Source organism: Seriola lalandi, unplaced genomic scaffold, assembly GCF_002814215.2.
Source record: "Seriola lalandi dorsalis isolate HSWRI2012SDOR001 ecotype SW California unplaced genomic scaffold, Sedor1 jcf7180002054371, whole genome shotgun sequence".
NCBI classification, from domain to species: Eukaryota; Metazoa; Chordata; class Actinopteri; order Carangiformes; family Carangidae; genus Seriola; species Seriola lalandi.
Window position 1 is genome coordinate 157960 of NW_019524924.1, and position 18749 is coordinate 176708.

An 18749-nucleotide genomic window follows, 5' to 3' on the forward strand; every position below is an offset into this window, starting at 1 on the left:
TCTGCTGCAGCAGCTCGCCCAGCACCCAAAACAAGGGAGAGCTGCTGTGACTTGGCCCAAATATCACAGTGAGGCACTGCTTCCCTCCAACCCACCACAACAAAGACCAAACAGCACAGCGCGCATGTGTGTGTGTATGTGTGTGTGTGTGTGTGTGGGTGGTCGCTTCATCTACCAGACAGAATGAATTATACACAAACACACAGTGTTTTAATACGGCTGATAACACATGGATTTATTTATCTGCGCATCATTAATAATCTTTTTTAAATATTTAGTTATATCTGAAGTAAAACAATCTACTGTTAGTTCTGTTAGTCAGTGACACAACATACTAACACAAGTCGGTGTGTGTCCTGCTGACTCTCGGGACAAGTGTGTGTGTGTGTGTGTATACGTGTGTGTGTGTGTGTGTGTGTGTGTGTGTGTGTGTGTGTGTGTGTGTGTGTGTGTTCGGATACTGACCTATGATTTGGATGATCTGTGCCAGCAGGACTCCATCCGTGATGTCCTGACTCAGGTCCTTGATGAGGCGCGGGCAGCCGGACTTGGCCAGGTAGTGATTGGCCCAGTCTGTGTAAATCTGCAGAGACAGAACAGACACTCTGTCAGTGTGTGTTTAAGAAACACAGACACAGAGGAGGTGTGTGCGTGTGTGTGTGTGTGTGTGTGTGTGTGTGTGTGTGTGTGACAAACACTGGGAGTTTTCACGGATTTTGGTACATCGGCCCATTCGTTAGACCAGACACCAGAATCGTCTGTGTTCAGTGTCATAAAGTTTTAAGTGAACAAAAGTTGTAGATAATCATAGGATCTGATCATGAACTCTCTGGTCAAAAGTTGATTTGGATGATGTCATACTCATATTGTCAAGTTACAGAAGTCAAGTTTAAGTTGAGGAACTTCTATGAGAATTAAAGGGGCTATTTGTAAGTTTTCTCTGCTGCTGAACATGGTTTCTTGCTGGAAGAAGTTTGTGGTGATTGTCACTTGACAAGAGCTTCAACCACTGTTGCATTTATAATACAAGAGGTTATAACACGTCCTCTGAGCAGCGCTACGTCTTCAGGGCAGATTGGAGGCTACAGTGAGTTGCTATCAGAAAGTGATGAGACGGGCCGGGGCTAGCTGGTTAGCATGCTAACTTCAGTAGAAGAAAAGACGTGATAGAGACATGAGTTAGCACTGGTGGTTCTTTCCACTGCTACAGACAGCTCTTAGTGAGTGAAAGAATGAAGGTTGATGTTTAATTTGCAAGTTTTCTTCTAGACCGGTATGTAAACAGCTGTTAATGCTAACGTTGGCCACGTAGCAATAGCAAAACTTACAAATAGCTCCTTTCTCTGTAGAGAAATGGCAAAACTGGATGAAAGGTAACTGATCAGTAACGTTTCAGTTTCCGCACTAAAGGAGTCATGACGTGCAGAGGCAAAGATTAAGTCACATGACTTAACACCACTTCCTGATGTTTATATCTTCTCATTGGCATGAAGGACAAGTCAAGCTGTTTGCAAACAATATTGGTTTCTGACAGAAATCCTTGTCACTTAACATTTTCTATCCAATATAGCATTGTATTTATTGAGCAGTGCAACTCAAGTGCATGCCAGAACAGGATAGGCTCATTAATACAGGAAGTTAAACTCAGAACAAAGATGACTTTGGTGCTTAAACTTAAAAAACTTTGAAAAAACTCCCAAAATTGCACTTACTTAACAAACATGACTGACATAAAGCACTTTACAGACGCCATCAAGAAACATAACAAGCAAAGAGAAGGTCACACAACATATAGACTGAATAGTGAAAAGGAGTTTGTGGCTTGGCCCCTGCAGGCTCCTGTACTGCAGCTCCACAGCCGCCGCTGACCTTTCACTGACGTCCCGCTCCATGCTGCCTGAACCAACGACACACTGCTCTGCCCCTCTCTCTCTCTCCCCTCTCTACAGTGGAGTGGTGAATGTGCTGCCAGGGAGCGCCGTCCACACACTTCGGGCTCCCCGCACATCTCCGCTACACAAACACAAATATTTCATCAAGCTCTGGCCGTCGGGACCGCGCAGAGATCCGCACTGTTTATGATCTTTCTCTGTGGGATTTGTAAATGATCTCGGCAAACATTGTGATAGATAGATGTTAATATGACGGCCTCCACTGTGCAAACACTGTACAGCACCCAAATGAAAGACAATACACAAACTGTCAGCTGACTGCTGGACATTTAATCCAAGTCTTCTTTTTTTTTACTTGTAAGAATATTTAGAAACGAAAACGCCACACATTTAATTACAGAGCTCTTTAAAGAACTGAAACAGATCTTAATAAATAGACGAGAAATGATTTGACCTCAAAGAACAATCTTAAAAGAAGCTTTCAGTCATTTATTATACATCGTGTTCTGATGAGGACATTTGCTGCAACAGATGGATTCACTTTCCCATCTATGTCTCAAACCGGAAGAGCAACATGTCGCCTAATCTTCTGTATTGTCACCTAAACCTCTTAACAGCCGCTTTGTCTTTCATTAGAGCCCATAAGCCAACTGACGCTTTGTCCGTCAGGCGACAGACCGACGTCGGCAGCTGCTGCTCCGAAGACGAAAGACGTGAATCACATTTGGCCTCCGAGCTCTTGGCCACATGACAGCTCACGTTTAGTCAAAGACACCGTTTAAAAAATAAATAAATAAATGTATAAATAGGACGATCGAAGAAGCTACAAAAGGAAAAGGTCCGTCCTCCATCCTAGAAAGCAGTTTTCTAACTTTACCCATATCGCATCTTCTCTCAACTCATGCAACTTTCTGAAGATTTCCTTCCAGCACCTGAGAAACAGGAACTAAAAAAGATCTCCGGTGGCTCCCACTGTGTGGAGGGTGCGTTTGATACAGATTTCTACAGACAGGCATGGAGAAACATTTTTCTTCCTGCTATGCTCGAATTGAGATTCAGGAACCCAAAAAAAAAAAAAAAAAAAAAATAGAAAATCTATACCAACCAGCACATATAAAGACACTGCTGCCTGAAACTTTTCTTGTTATCTCCACATTAAAAACAATAAAGGCCTGAGCACCACGAATGACTTCGAATGGTGGGGAGGGGAGGTGGGGGGGTCTACCACTTAAAACGGATCAAACAGTAGCTCAGATATAAAGTTCAGATTTAAAGTGCTGATGTATTTTGTCTTGTGTTGCATCTTCACTGTGCGTCCAGTCAGTCAAACTACTGAGACAGAGCTCTGACTCTGCAGAGGAACTTTCTGTAAACAGAAAAAAGCTTCTCACCGCCTCGAATGGTCGACATTTCCAGAGGAATTCCCTCATAAAACCTCCTCATGATGAAATAATCCCCTTTTCCCCTCGTTTACCTCACACACCACTCTCAATTAAAAGCATTTCTCTCCCGCTTTTTTTTTTTTTGCTTTTTCTTGGAAGCGGGTCGTTTGCTCCTTTAAAGACGCCGCCTCTCAGAACTTTGTATCTGTTGTGGTTTGCTTCAGCGACTTTCTCCATGATGAGAAGTCGTAAAGCGGCAAACCCGAAAAAATGAGAGCCGTCATAGGGAAAAAAAAAAAAAAAAAAAGACACACACAAAGGCAAATACACATCCACTAAAAAACCTGCTTGCAAAACAAAGCGTACGCACACAAATGAACACAAACACAAGCACACACACCCACCCACACACACAGGCGCTCACTGAAGACAGACGGACACAAAAATCACACGCACCGCAAATGCAAACCACATCCCATCAGGGGGCAAGTAAACAAACAGGAGAGCAGGAGAGTGCAGAAGGAGAGAAAGTGTGAGTGAAAGAGAGAATAAGAGTGTGTGTGTCTGTGTGTGTGTGTGTATGTATGTATGTGTGTGTGTGGCTCCTGCTGACAACTACATTCGCATCAGGCTGCAGCAAAGTCCAGCAAGGCTTGAACACAAGCTGAGTTAATCAGAGACTTGGGATGAAGAGGAGAAGGAGAAGGAGGGGGAGGAAGAGGAAGGTTTGATCTGTTACACTGTTCAGCAGCTGCCACCCCACTACCCCCCCCCCCCCCCCCCCCCCGCCATACATCTCCCTCTTTCTCTCCTCCCCTCCCTTCAAGAGAGAGCAAGGACAGAGGATTTATGCTTCTGCAGATAAACTGTAGCAGAGAGAGCGTGACTGAACTTTCCTGTAAGTAACAGTTTCAACCAATCTTATCTGAAATTATAACAAAATGCTAATTAATGCAGGTTTCAACCCACTACCGTGGTATAAGTCGGTTCATGGAGACTGACAGCTGGCGGTGCTGATTCTCTAGCACTTCCATTCAGGTGTTTAAAGGCTCAAGATTGAAAATGCAGATATAAATAGGTGCATAAAAACACACACACACACGCACGCAGAGAGGCCTGTCAATCACTTCCTCAACACCTGGGGAAGAGGAAGTGAAGATAGGAGGGTGGAGGGTGCAATACCCAGTGGATGGATTCGGCTTGTGTGAGTGAATTTATGGTTAAAATAGCTGAAAAAACACAGATCTTACACGGAGACATACACTATATATTATCTATGCAACCTGGAGGTCAAATGAAAAAGTTACTTCCAGCTACTTCATTAACTCCACTGTGCAGCAGCAGGTGAACCTTAAACTTCCACTGCCGCTTCTTTTTCCAAGTGATTCAGTCCCTGTTCACGTCTCCTGAAATGCACGGCTGCACGGACGTTTTGGTTTTGGAGAAACCCCCGGTCTTTGTGACTGCTCAGAATATCAACACCAGTATTTGTTTTTGCACCAACCTGTCCACTGTGGAACAGCCTGTGCTCCAAAATTCACTTTTAAACTAAAATATGTCGACTTGTGGAAGCGAGAGCCGTCGCGCTGGCGAACACTTTTTTAGCACTTCCACAGGAACATAATTAGAGTTTCCAGCCAAAACCATCCTTTGGTTACTTTATTGCTGCATAAACTGTCCAAGCGTAAAACTGTGTCTGAACTATTGATTTGTTTAACAGAGAAATGGGATTAAAAAATAACTCTAAACTACAGAAAAATCTGCCAAAACATGAAACATAGAGGTAAAACAGCTGCAGGAAGGGTCTGCCACCTGCAACAGGAAACGGTTAACGCATGGCTCAATAAAAGCTGCTCCAGATCCAGATTTGGACACTTTAAGAACTCCTTTGTCAGCAGATCAGTTCGAGACATTGCAAAGGAAAAAATAAACTGCAACAGAGCTGAGACGAAGAGAGGCAAAGATGAGAGGAGACAAAAAAAGCAATGAAGACTCAGAATAACGGCAGCGGCTTCAAGTTTGGAGACAAAGAGGTGAGAATGAAACACGCTGGAGATTGAAGATGTCCGGGGTTCTGATTTGGGACCTCCATCACCCTCCCTCACCCTCTCATCCCCCTCGTCTCCTCTCTCCTCTCTTTCTGACATAGCACAAACATCAAAGCAGCATTTTTCCAGAAGCCTGTCTCCTGTCTCTGCGTGAGTGCCGACTCACTGATCCACTCACTTCATGACTTCCTCAGCGGCGCTCGGAGTTGAGCCTGTCAGCCTCCTGCACTCGTTAGCCTCTCCTCTCTGAATCCCAATCGCTTTGGGAAGCTGAAGCCGGCGCAGCGACAGAGGCTGAAACATCAGCAACAACGCCACCTTCAGTGCTGCTGACTGAGACTACTGACATCATAGAGACACACAAACACTCACACACACACACACACACACACACACACACACACACACACACACACACACACACACTCACTCACTCACACACAGGCTGGATGAGACAACACACACACACACACACACACACACGCACACACATGCACATTCAATCCACACATTCCCCTGCTACTCATACACAAGCAACACACATACTGAGCCCCCCCCCCCTCCCCTCGCACACCCTCCTTCCTCTTTCTTTCGGCAGCCAGCATCAATCAGCAGAAGTCCAGTCTCTCTGCTGATGTTATCCTTATAGATGGCACATGAAGTATCTCTCTCCTCTTCCTCGCTACCCGCTCTGCAGATCTGTCCCCTCAGTGTCACGCATCCCGAAAGCCGCTAACAAACAGCCAGCTCTTACCCTGGAGCAGATAAACTGCCTTCAACAGTCCTGATCACAATGCAGTGACTACAGCTACGCAGGTATTATTGGCAGAGCCTGCAGTGGTGCAGCACGGCCTCCGGGGGGAGCCGGGTAAAAGGAGAAAAATTAGATACTGGAGTGCGAGCAGATGGGGCAGAGAGGAACTTCAACTATGCGGGACTGACTGTATTAATGTGCTTCAGCTGAATGACTGTTAATGTATGGGCTCTTTAATCAGGGCATCATTCCAATGTTGTCTAATAAATAAAGGATTGGATTCAAAGAGGTTTGAGCATATACACAATCACTTGGAGGACATTCAGCTGTGTAATGCTGTTTGAAACAGGCTAGCCAGGAGTGACGTCTCCTCTGTGGCTCCAAAACCTTCGGTTGGCACAGCTGCCGCTCCTGCAACGGGTCCTAAATGTAATTAAACGCAACATACAGCAACATTAACTAAACGAGAGATGAGCAAATGGAATCGATAGCGCTGCGATGTGATGGAGCTTCCTCCATGATTCTATGCATCCGTCTGTCTCTGGTCCATGACAAAAGCGGGAGTGATGGAGGGATGAAAACAGTCGGGATGGGATGGTGGTGTCGCTGTCAAGTCAAGTTTATGGAGAGTGTTGGAGAAAAAAAGAGACACCCGCAGAAAGTCAAACTCAACAGAAAATCTGTAATGGCTGTGCTGTTATTGACATGTGGTCCCACTATAAGAAGAGTATGTTTGTGCATAATGCCTGCCTGCAAAATGTCCTTCATAATAAAGTTTAAGACCCCCTTTGGACATGTTTTAAAGGTCCCATATAGTCTAAAGGTAGATGTCCATGTGTTGTTTGATTATAAAGCAGGTCTAGGTTCTATATTAATACTGTGAAAGTATCAAGAGAGAAATGCACACAGCCTGTATTCACTGAAACTGAGCCTTAAAACCAGCCGTCAGGACTTCTGTAACTTTGTGATGTCACAACAAAGCAGTCACTATTCTCAGCCCCGCCCCAAGCCCCGCCCACCTGGACCCACCATCCAACCTTTGCATGATTTTGTTTCTCTGAGTGTTTACCTGGAATCTGCTATATTTATATTTGATCACTCGGAAATAGTCAGCCAATCAGAGGAGAGGCTCAGAGCCTCTTCTTTTCTGATTGGCTCACTGACCTGTTGTTACTAGAGCTCCAGAGAGAAGCCTGAGAGAGGAGATGTAAAATTGAGATGGTTTTTGGTTCCTTTTGGACATTTAAGATATAAAAACACACTCTCAATTCTTAATATTACCTCTATCCCATTTCCTACATTGAAAAACCCAGAATCTATGAACACTCAAATATTTTTCATTTCTCAAGTGTAGCTGCCTGAGAGAAGAGGTCTCGCACTTCACTGAAAAGTCCATTCACACACACATCGGCTTCCTAACTAGACTTCAAAAAGTTTACGTCTTAAACTCAGATTTGAAGTAAGAATAAAGATCAATGTGAAAACAGCCCTCTGGTGTCTCCTACACACAGAAGATCAAACATCTAAATTAATTTTCGAGTGGAGACGGACTTAGAATAATGAATTTGATACTGAGCAACTCAAGTCATTGTGCAACCTAAATTGGCAACAAAGAGCCAATGGAGAAAAACTGTGGTTGATATACTCACATTTCAGGCTCAAACTTGGCTGCACAGTTTTGAATTTAGTTGGACTTTTCTAAAAGTAAAACTAGTGGAACTGGACAGCTGTGCACTCAACAGCAAATTCTAGAGGAAGCAAAAGCGTGAATCAGTTTTTCTCGGGCCATTAAAAGAGATGAACGTCCTAATCCTGGAGATACGCTGCAGCGAGCATCTGCTGCTGTGGATGTTTGTACGGAAGGAGAGGTCCAAGTGAAAGATAACCAGAAGATTTTTGACAAAATCCTTGGAGGCAGATGGACTCTTTCAGTGTCCAACTATATTATCGAAGCACCTGGAAGCCATTTCTACCATGTAAACCTTTCTGCTGACACATCTCTATTCCCTCTGAAACCATCATTATCTTGTCCTGGGAGCGGGACGGAGAGGCCTCCTTCGAACCCACCTAATCCAGAGGTAATAGCAGCAGGCAGCCTCCCAACATGGCTTCATTCCAATCTCGCAAAAACACCCAAGTGGGGAGTTTACGCCAGCAATATACAAATCGAAGACTTGGAAGTTTCCGTGTGGCCTGGCTCTAAGTGAGACGGGATCAAAAATAATAACTTTATTTACATGACAGCGTTCTCCACAACAATTTTAAAAGGGGCAGAAATGAAGTGAAATCCAGAAGCTATGAATGGGATGAGCGGGGGGACATCTTTACTGCCAGCTGTCAATCACAGCCCAGCCCGGTTGTGTTGGTAGAGAGAGGGTTCAGTGCTGAGGAAAGGTCGGTTCAGTTGTATTTACAAGAGGGATGAAGCAGCTTCACACACGGCATTAAAACGCTAACATAGGAGGAAGAACGACTGTGATTGATCAGCTTTACGCATGTGTGACTACAAAAGAGGCTTGAGAAACTCCTTTGACTCCACAGCCAAAGTCTTACTCAACATTTCCTGAGAGCTTATGAAGTGTGCATCACGGTTTGTTTTGCTTGAACTGATTAGGCAAACATGTTGCTTTCAAGGTCCTGCTTCATAATTTTTCCCATCTGCACACATTTATACCACTGATATCTGAAGTCCCTCTGCAGCACCATCCAAGAAGTTGCACGTACAGGTGCCTTGCTCATGGGAGCTTGAGTTGCTGCAGTGCAAGACAAAAGGGAATTTTAAGCCTTTTTCAAGCCCTACTGGCAGATTCAAACCACCATCTTCTGACTTCCAGGCTGTTACTGACCAAATGACTTCACTATACGCTCAGCAGACGACAGGGGAGAAGCTCATGCTGCTAAAAACCGAAACATCGCTTTCTCATGCCACGACCTGCCAAGCCACTTTGTCGTTTCAGGGGAAATCCTGAGCAGAAAATGATATAATTGCACGGCTGGGAGAAAAGTTTGGACACAAAATCCATGCTGGATGCGTTCGCACACGTCAGTCATCGCTGATCTCTTGTAGCACAAAGCGGGGACTGAGGGCCAAAGAGTGAAGGCGGGGAGGGAAATAGGGAAGGAGTGAGGAGGATGGTCAGTAAAAAAAAAAAAAGGAAAAAAGGAAAAGACATGACAGCTCCAAAACAGCTTGAAGACAGATGAGCACAAACATAATTTGGAGACAGACAGCAGCAGGCAGACAGGAATAAAAGACACGGAGATGAGTGTGTTGACCAGTTTGATAAACTGTCCGTGGTTACGAGCACCAGAAACAACCACAATCATCTGCCAGAGCAGAAGCTTTCCATTATTTTTTGGCAAAGAAAAACGCTAAACAATCCAGCACCATCCTGTTTCACAGAGCCTGGCACATGAAGGACACATCCACTAACTATAAAACACCAAGTACAGTGTAATTACACAACTCAATCATCAGTTTCAACACTTACAGATCTATTCCATGCTCACTCCTGACCTGCGCAATGAACATGACTGAAGCAGAATGACTGCACTATACTAACAATAACCAAGGCTAAAGCTTCAACTCAGCCACTGATTCACGTTCATACTGTAGGGTGGAAGTCCATTGCATGCTGTGAGGAAGTCGCAGCAATTATATACAACCTCCAAACACACATCCTCAAACATAAACACGCGCTGCCAGCAGCCTCCACCCCAAACCAGAAGACAGAGGAGGAGTTTAACACCGTCTCTCCTCCTGTTGTAGGTCACTTAGTTTACACAGCGAGAAAACATAAAGGTGAGGTGGTGCAAACTAAATATAAGTAGTGAAATATGAAAAATAAATCTCAATTCTGTTGTTGTGTCATTAGAGAGTGAGAGTGCAGGTTGAAAATCAACAGCTTTCCAAGAAAAGTTGAACTTATTCTAATATAAATGGTGACTGGTTGTGTTTTAATGGCACTTTTATCCAAAGTGCTTCACGATGTGTCTCTCTCTTCTCACACACACACACACACACACACACACACACACACACACACACACACACACGCACACACGCTGACGGCAGCAAGCTAACAGGCAAGGAGAAATCTGGGATTCTGTGTCTTGCTCAACCTGATGACCCTGCCTCAGCCGCCGTACACAAGTGTGTGTATTTTTGTGTGTGTGTGTGTGTGTGTGAAAACTTGATTGTAGAGTGTTTTTATTACAGCCTGCGTAAAGACATCAGCTCACTGAACTCTGAAGATCTCTATGAGTTTATAGAGTAAATGAATAGAGTCTCAGAATAAACAGTTTGGAAACATTTTCAACTTGACGGACGCATCTTTCGCATCTACTCGTACGCACTCGTGTCTGCCCATCAGCTACGTATGCTACTGCGTGTTGCCTAACATTTGCTTCACATCCTGTCTGAACACACCTTCAGGCTTCAGCAATCTGAGTCCACTCATATTTATATATTTACTTAATTAAGCTAATGACTGATGAGACCTCATGTTAGCTTTGCGTAAACTTTAGAATACATCTTTGCACAAACAAGGACTGTGCATGTTGGCCATGTCAATGCTGTGATTATTAGATGTAAATAATTCCTGATTTAATTGTGATGACAATTCTGGTTTAACATCGCCAAGAAACACATTCCTCTCATCCGACTGCCATCACTCAGGGTATCCGAGGAAGACCTAGTCCAAGTAGCACAGCAGGTGACGTGTGTTTCCAGGGGGACACAAAAAAGTGATGAACCCAGTTGGGACGCACTTGTTGTTTAAAGCTTTTAACTTCAAAAGTCACAAAGCATTGTACAAGTGCGTCCCAGCAGGGTTCGTCACTCTTTTGTGTCCCCCTGGAAACACTTTGGTTGTCGTCCGTGCTACTTGCACGTGGTCATTTTGTGACTATTTGCAGCATGTGTGTTCAAATTGATGAAGATATTTTCTGCATCTGTTTGTGTTGCAGTGTGTTGAGCTCTCAGGGCCACCGTACATGTAAACCTCTTTTATAGTGTTAGGAAAAGATCACGTCCTGGCCACTTCAGACATTAGAAATTATTACAATGACCAGTAACTCATTCAACATACATCCTGTAAATATACAAGTACAAGTATTGTATTAACGCTGCCAGGAAAAGCCCAGAGTCTATCCTAGTATCAACAACAGCAGTAAGAACATGTGTATGTACAACAAGAAAAAGAACCACAAGAAAAGATTCCTCAGTGAGTTAGAAAGTCCACCTTCTCATACTTTTACACCACCATATCCCATCTGTCATGAAAGTCCAATGAACTCCAGGGGTTATGTTAAAGATTTAAAGGTACAGTACCTACATTCTGTATCTCTATCTCCATTCTGCTTCACTAGAGGCCTTAAAATGATCGATGACTTCACGATTACTCATGTGGTGCATTTGTTAGCCTGATTACAATGTAAAATATTCATCATAAAGTCATATTTACATTGTGAGGGTCAGGGTTAAGCATGACTTACAGTTCCACATTTATGTTTATCTTGGAGGGATGAAGGAATTTGGCAACGCGTCGTCCACATCGCAGTGATGGTTCTAATCTTCCTGTGTTCTCTAAATAAAAGCACTTTATATATATATTTTATGATATGTATAAACTTCAGCCACATACTGCACGTTTTTTTTAAATCATTTTATTTTATCACTGTTATTTAATGTTCTCTCGTCTACAGTATTTTTTATTACTAAGATAAAAATACTCAAAAGGCCATAAATAAACTAAACCACCTAAAGTGGTGTGTTCAAGCCATCATCTCTGCCTTTAAATTACAGGCATGTAGATGGCAACAGATGCTGAAATAGTCTCTTTCTCTCTGTGTCTCACACACACACACACACACACACACATATATACAACGCGTCCTCACGTCAAGGTTTATGACACTTTTGCACACACAGACACAAGCAGTATCTCACCTTCCCATGGTAACCACAGCGTGTGAGGCAGCGTCTGGCTCGCTGCCTCTGTGGCCTGCGATCCAGACACTGCCACCATCATGCTGGCAAAGGACACACACACACACACACACACACACACACACACACACACACACACACACACACACACACATACATACATATACACACACACACACACACTGGCAGCCAAACACAACCTCACAGACATTTTGAGCTCCCTCCACATCTCTCACCTCCATTCTGTGCTTTACAAAAAACCTCTATCTGAAAACCCAACCAAAACAAAACAAAAAAATTAAAAAGCACTTATCATATCCAGTCCAGGTTGGCCCTGACCAGCGGAGATAATGCATGTGGCTGGGTCCAGCTATTATTAACAGCCAGCAGATATTTGTGTGACATTCAGTCTCTCGGAGGAGCCTGCGGAGAGCCTCGTGTTAATTAGCTGGTTAGCTGCTATAGCTCACACGATGAGCCCCTTCCACAGGCTCAGATCAGCGAAGACACGCCGCATCACCTCACTGTAGTGGTGATAGCTCTAATTGAGGGCCTGTGTTGAACAGCGGGCAAACTTTTCCCGCAGTGGATAGAGGCCTTAACAAGCGTCCCGGGGCTTCCGGCTGACACCCGTCTATTCCGGGACGCCGCAGGGCTCTGTAATCATCCCTTCAGAATCTCTGTAGGCTCCGCCTACTCCACAACACACAAATAAATCAGGGAAGGCGAACAGGCTACTGTGTCATTAGCTACCCCTGCTGCAGTGAGAGGCTCTGCCAGAAATATACGGTTGCAGATGCAAACAAACGGATCCCTTTCAGGATGACTGCCGCGCTCCTGTCGAGTCGTTCGCCCAGAAGGGTTCAAATCATTCTCCACACCGATTCCAGCAAAAAAAGCCCAAATCATGAGGACATGATCTGTGTCGGTGTGACTCACCCATGGCCCGCTCCGATTAGTCATACTTCCTCACAGCATCCTGCTGGTTTACTGCTCATTAAATTAAGATGAGTCAGCTGCTGAGTTTGACTTGTTGTGGTTGGTTGACAGGACCGACAGAGCTCAAGTTGAGCCCGATTTGGAAGCACTTTCTCTCACAGCAACAGTTGCTTTAGCCAGAGTAAGCTGTGTCTCACACCGAACGTTTATTTGCAGTTAAACAGCTTTTTTATGAAATGCAAATGATAAGGAAAACAGAAATAAGAACAGAGAGGGGGGCTGTTATCAGGCCTGTGCAGATGGGGGGTCAGAAGGTTGTGGACTTTAGTAGGCAAACACTCATATTTACAGATTTAAGCTTATGGTAAACATGGTGCTCTGAGCCCACAAAGCTATCAACAGCCCACCAACTGCTGAAATCTCGATCAGGTATCAGCCCCCCTTGGACGAGTCTGGCCTTTGTTGTTTGTGTACAAAGCCCATTTATAAGCGTATTTATATGCAGTACACAACACATGTCTGTTTGGTTTCAATCGGGACTGCCATCTGCTTGTTGAGAAACAAATTAATGGAGATTGCTGGATTAATGGGTTTTTGATTGGGCGCTGGCCAGACCGCCAGGAGCCCGGGCCGCTTTTTTATTAACAAACCCCTCGGAGGACGAGGACAGGACAGCGACGCTGCACCCAGCCACTTAGCGGAGCGGTCAGACTGTTAAAGGGCTGATTTGTTTTGTGCACTGATGACTCTGAGAATATGAGCACAGTCTTTAGTTTCAATAATAATACATGATGGTGCTTGAATAGGAGAGAGCGTCATTTGTTTCGAGTGTCTGGGAGGATAGGAGTTGTTTTGTAAAGACAGAGTGAAATCAATCACTCTGTTTCTCCTTTGTTCTTCATTTTAAACATCTTTTTTTCTTGTTCCACCAGTTCCCTGCAAGAGGCCGGTGCAGGTTTTTCCACTTCTACCAGATATAATTGAGAAAAGGACACTGTCCTGTGAGAAACTAGACCGTATGTCGTCTGTGCAGCAGGTTATTATGACCCATAGTTACGTTTTGTTGCTAGATGACATCTAGTGGTCGTAGTAATTATGACAGGAGCAAAGGGAAAAGTGCGGTGACGTAGTATAAAGAGAGACAAAGTCCACGTCAGGAGGAGGTTGTGATGGATGGATGGGACGACAAAATATGATACAGGAGAGCGATGTTCGATTCCCATGTGAAAGCAGCACCTCATGTTATCATTATTATCTATAATGTAACCAGGACAACAAAGATCGCCTGATGAATCTTGAGGAAGTTACTTATTCTACCTTATTGTGCCTTAACCTAACAAAGTCATGACCGTTATTATAGTAACCATGGTGAGGTGTTTATTACTTGTAACTAATTACTTGAATTCAGATGTCAGTCATAATCCCTGAGTGATCAGGAAAACTACCCACGGCTCAGGTGAGTGCAGCAGGTTAAAGGAGACGCTCTGAATGGAAAGTTTGGGTTCAAAAATGTACATTTCACCTTTGTTTTTTCTTCCAAATTTTTCAGAAAATACTGATTTCAGCAAGTACAATGTTACAATCTGTGGTACATATCAATAGTAATTAATCAAAATGTCAAGCTGACCTCAAATGCCCCAAGTCTCTTCAGCTCCACACATCAGTAAGCCACTCACAGTTTCTCTCACTGGTTCTTATCTTTGAAACAACAAAGTAGACCGAGTTTAGTTTTATCTGTTGACTTAAGCTTTAGACAAAGCTAGAATAAGCTAAACTATGAAATGTAAATAACTGCATATTTGCCACAGGTTAAAAGGGTAACCAAAAACATAATGGTGAAGTGAAGTGCCATGTTATTTTGATTAGACAGAGTTCAAAATGATCAAACATGCAGAAGTCGGTTTGAAGGTGAGAGGTGAAAGACGGTGACACAGACTGCATTCAGCTCCTCCACTTGTGCTTCAAATCTGAATATTGTGTCTTCCACACTGCCGCCAGCAGAGGGCTCCACCCCACCAACCCTCCACCTCGTCATCCAGCACCACAGTCGACTGAATTTGCCTTTTGTGGAGCTGCTGGCTGTCGAGAAGCAGTCGGGGGTCGACACGAATGAACTTAATGAGTCATTCAAGGATCATCTGTGAATCGCTGTTTGAGAGTGAAAGCCAGAACGGCCGACCACTTCAAATGCAGAGTGGCTTTGGCTCCTTGGTTTGTAATGAGCCATATTTCCCTGTGTTCTCTGCAGCCATAACCTAGAAACCAGATCCCCCTTGTTCAGACCTTTAAGGACCATATTAGTAAATCCTGACAGTCAGAATGCATCAAATTCCTTTAAAAGGACTTTAAAACTCACTTTTATGAAAACACCATAGCAAGCAGGATACAAGTTGAGATAGATTAGGTTATATAGATTATTTACATATTCATAACTTATAATGATCTGTTTATTTATGTCTTTAACTCATCACTGAATCAATCTATCCTCTATCAGTGGGTGCAAATAGTTCTATAGCAAAACAGAATTAGTATAGAAACTTAAAAATGAAACTAAAAACTTAAAAATTAAAAAGGTAACTCCTTTAATTTTACCCATAACTTGAAGTACTGCTCAGCCTTTGAAAAGTTAAATGTCAGCTGTGGTATAGAAAAAAAACCCAGATGATGCCGAAAAATGTGGGCGTTTAGCATTCACCGCGGGTCTAACATCTAGATGATATTGAGTTGCTTGATGGGAAATGCAGGATTCAGCAGTTTTGAAGCTTGATCCATGGGGAATAAAGTCAGGACATCTTAGACTCTGCTGCAGTAATTTTGGTCATTTAACTTTAAGGAATTGCTATACTAACTCAGTGGAGTTGAGTTCAACTCAAAGGTCCCATATTGAATAAAGGTAGGTGTCCATGTGTTGTTTGATTATAGATCAGGTCTAAGTTCTATATTAATACAGTGAAAGTATCAAAGCCTCAGTCCACAGAGAAATGCACACAGCCTGTATTCAGAAACCGAGCCTTAAAACCAGCTGTCAGGACTTCTGTAACTTTGTGATGTCACAACAAAGCCCTCAGCCATGCCCCAAGCCCCCCCTGAGAGAGATGTAAAACTACATTGAGATGGTTTTTGGTTCTTAAAACCACAAATACATCTTTTTATCGATCACTTCAAAAACACAGGAAAAGTGTCAAATATAGGACCTTTTTTTTTTTCTCACATCATTTGCCTACTTTATGAATTTCAACAGTCATGTGAATGGATGACAGCATAGGGCAGAAAGAGGTTAGACGTGTTTCCTTTCCTGCAGCGTCACATGTGGCATTCATTTCAAGCAACAATTGTTATGCGTACTTAATGATTTTGGTAATGCAGGGAAAATAAATTGTATTAAATTGCATTAAAAACTCATAAGGCAATTTTTAATAACCATTATTTTGAAAAAATAAAAATAAAACTTCCCTTAATCAACTCAAGCTCACAGTCATTGCGCATTTATGACCACACCTGGTACATTTAAGGCCTGAAATCAACACAAGAAAGCCTCAAACACACTAAATTATTTTTTCGAAATATCATTATTTTTTAACGATTTTATTTCTTCCACATGCTCTCCTCCACAGAATGAGGTAAATTGATGATTCTCCCCAAAACGAGTGACCATACAATTAATTTAACTCATGGCCTCATAGAAGCGAGGTCTGGCTCATCACAGCCCGCTCTTCACCTCCCCGTGTGAGAGACTCATCAGAGACCGCCGGCACTCGGTACACCGCCGCGACCTGCGCGCCCTCCTCGCACTCAGCGACAGCCATTACTTCGTTAGCGCGCCAGCACATAGGTGAACCCACCGGAGGCAACCAGAGGTGTCTGCGCCGCTGAGTATGAAAGAATCAGGGTGGAGATTGGGGTCTTGACCCTCGTGGGTCAGGGACTGAATGAACCCCGCTGGTCTAATGGTGCTGTCAACACTGTTAAAAAGGGAGACTGACTTCACTTCACTGCACCTCTTCCTTTAAAGTCAGTGTGTGCACAGAGCTGAGTCATATCCTCAGACACACATAGGTTTCTGTTCGTATTTCACATTAGTCTTTCATTTAGCTTTGGCTTCTAATGGCTTAAAAGAAAAGATTCAAACATGATGACACACTAGTGAGTATCTGGCATAAGAAACAGAAACAAAACTGATGCATGGGTTGCCAAGTAGATGGACATGTTGCCAGACTTCCACACAAAACGCATTTACACAATTTAAATCGTCACAGACCCATTAAAAAAAAAAAAAAAACTATCTCACACACAGCTGTTAGAGCATCACATTTAACAGTCAGTGCCGAGGTGCTAGTTCTGTGCTGGCACCAGTAGAGGGACCTGCAGACCAGAGAAACTGGTCTTCACCATTAATTGTCTCATTCCGGTGATAGTCCCACTAATCCCCCACGGTGTTTTTGCTGTGGAGCCACCAGCTCAGGCAAACACCAGCTGAATCATTCATAGATCTGCTGTCATCATGCACAGCAGCAGCTGACTGCAGGCTTGTGATGTCACATGCACACACACACACACACACACACACACACACACACACATTGTTATTTATATAGAGGAAAAGCAGCATTGTAAAGAAACAACTTTTCTAAATGGACAACCTGTCATTGACCATGCAACAGAAAATGTGATCACACTCTTTTACTGTGACTCATCATCACCTGACAAAAGAGAAAACCATCCCAGAACATAAAGACCAACCATTCACCCGTAGACTCAACCTCTCCACCAGACAGGGAGTTCCAGTAACAGTGCAGCTTATGCAACCCGCAGCCATCAAACAGCGAGACCGACACAACATAAAAAAAACAAAAAACAAAAAAAAAAACATGGGTGAAATAATGGTGTGGTTTAGCTTGGCTGCTTGTACCCATCAGCTCTGACATTTACTGTAAATGTAGTGTGGATGTGCTAAACATCTGGGCCTGGAGTGGGGGGGGGGGCTGTGACTCGGCCTGAATCACAGGTGACTGCTGCTGAGTCACAGAGTCCAGAGCGCGGTGGTTTCATTCAGTCCTGCTGGACATGCCGTCTCCTTGACTGACTGTGAGTCGCTCATGCTTGCCTGGTGCGTCACTGTTGCCATTTGCCTTCATATGCGTTGAGCGTCGAGACACCTACTGCTACTGTTACTTAATGAGGCTGCAACTTATGACGATTTCTATTAGCGATGAATCTAAACTGTCAAAGTAGTGAAAATGCTGGATCATACCTTCATTATATAACATCGGATTTCTCATTTGTTTTCATTCGTTTTCCCTTTTTTTTTTCCAGGCTGCGATATGCAGCTGTTACAACAGAGGTCAGAGGTCACTCGGACTGTGCTCTGTCAGGATTTCCTTCTTTTGCTTTTCTAAAAGAAACGGGTCGCCTCGGCCAAGTCTTGACTGACACGCAGAGACTGGACACGGACAGAAACAAGCGCAAACTTCCACCAGCGCTGTGTTTAGGATTTCCTCACTGGTTTCCCTGTCCGTTTTTCTTTTTTTTTCCCCCATTGATGTTTGTTGACATGAAGCAACAAGAGGGGGTCTCCTTCTGCATGTGCCTCACACACACACACACACACACACACACACACACACATATATACACGTATAGCTTTAGACCTTCCTCTCTTTCTGTCATCTAGCACAGCTACAAAAACAAAGTCCAGACAAAGGAAACAGAATGCGCAGGGGTTTGTGTGCAAGTGTGTGTGTTCAGGAGAAGAAAATGAGGCAAGAGGTAACCATGCGCGTGCAA

The 18749-nt window shown here is 43.7% G+C and overlaps 1 protein-coding gene across 2 annotated transcripts in view; it reads right to left on the reverse strand.

Moving 5' to 3' along the window:
• Positions 1–18749, reverse strand: part of nav3 (neuron navigator 3) — a 206237-nt gene that overhangs the window by 142443 nt on the left and 45045 nt on the right. For both annotated transcript variants that reach the window (XM_087174682.1, XM_023408709.1), the window contains exon 2: positions 466–583. In XM_087174682.1, coding sequence (XP_087030808.1) covers positions 466–583 — 118 coding nt within the window. The remainder of the gene's footprint in view (positions 1–465; positions 584–18749) is intronic.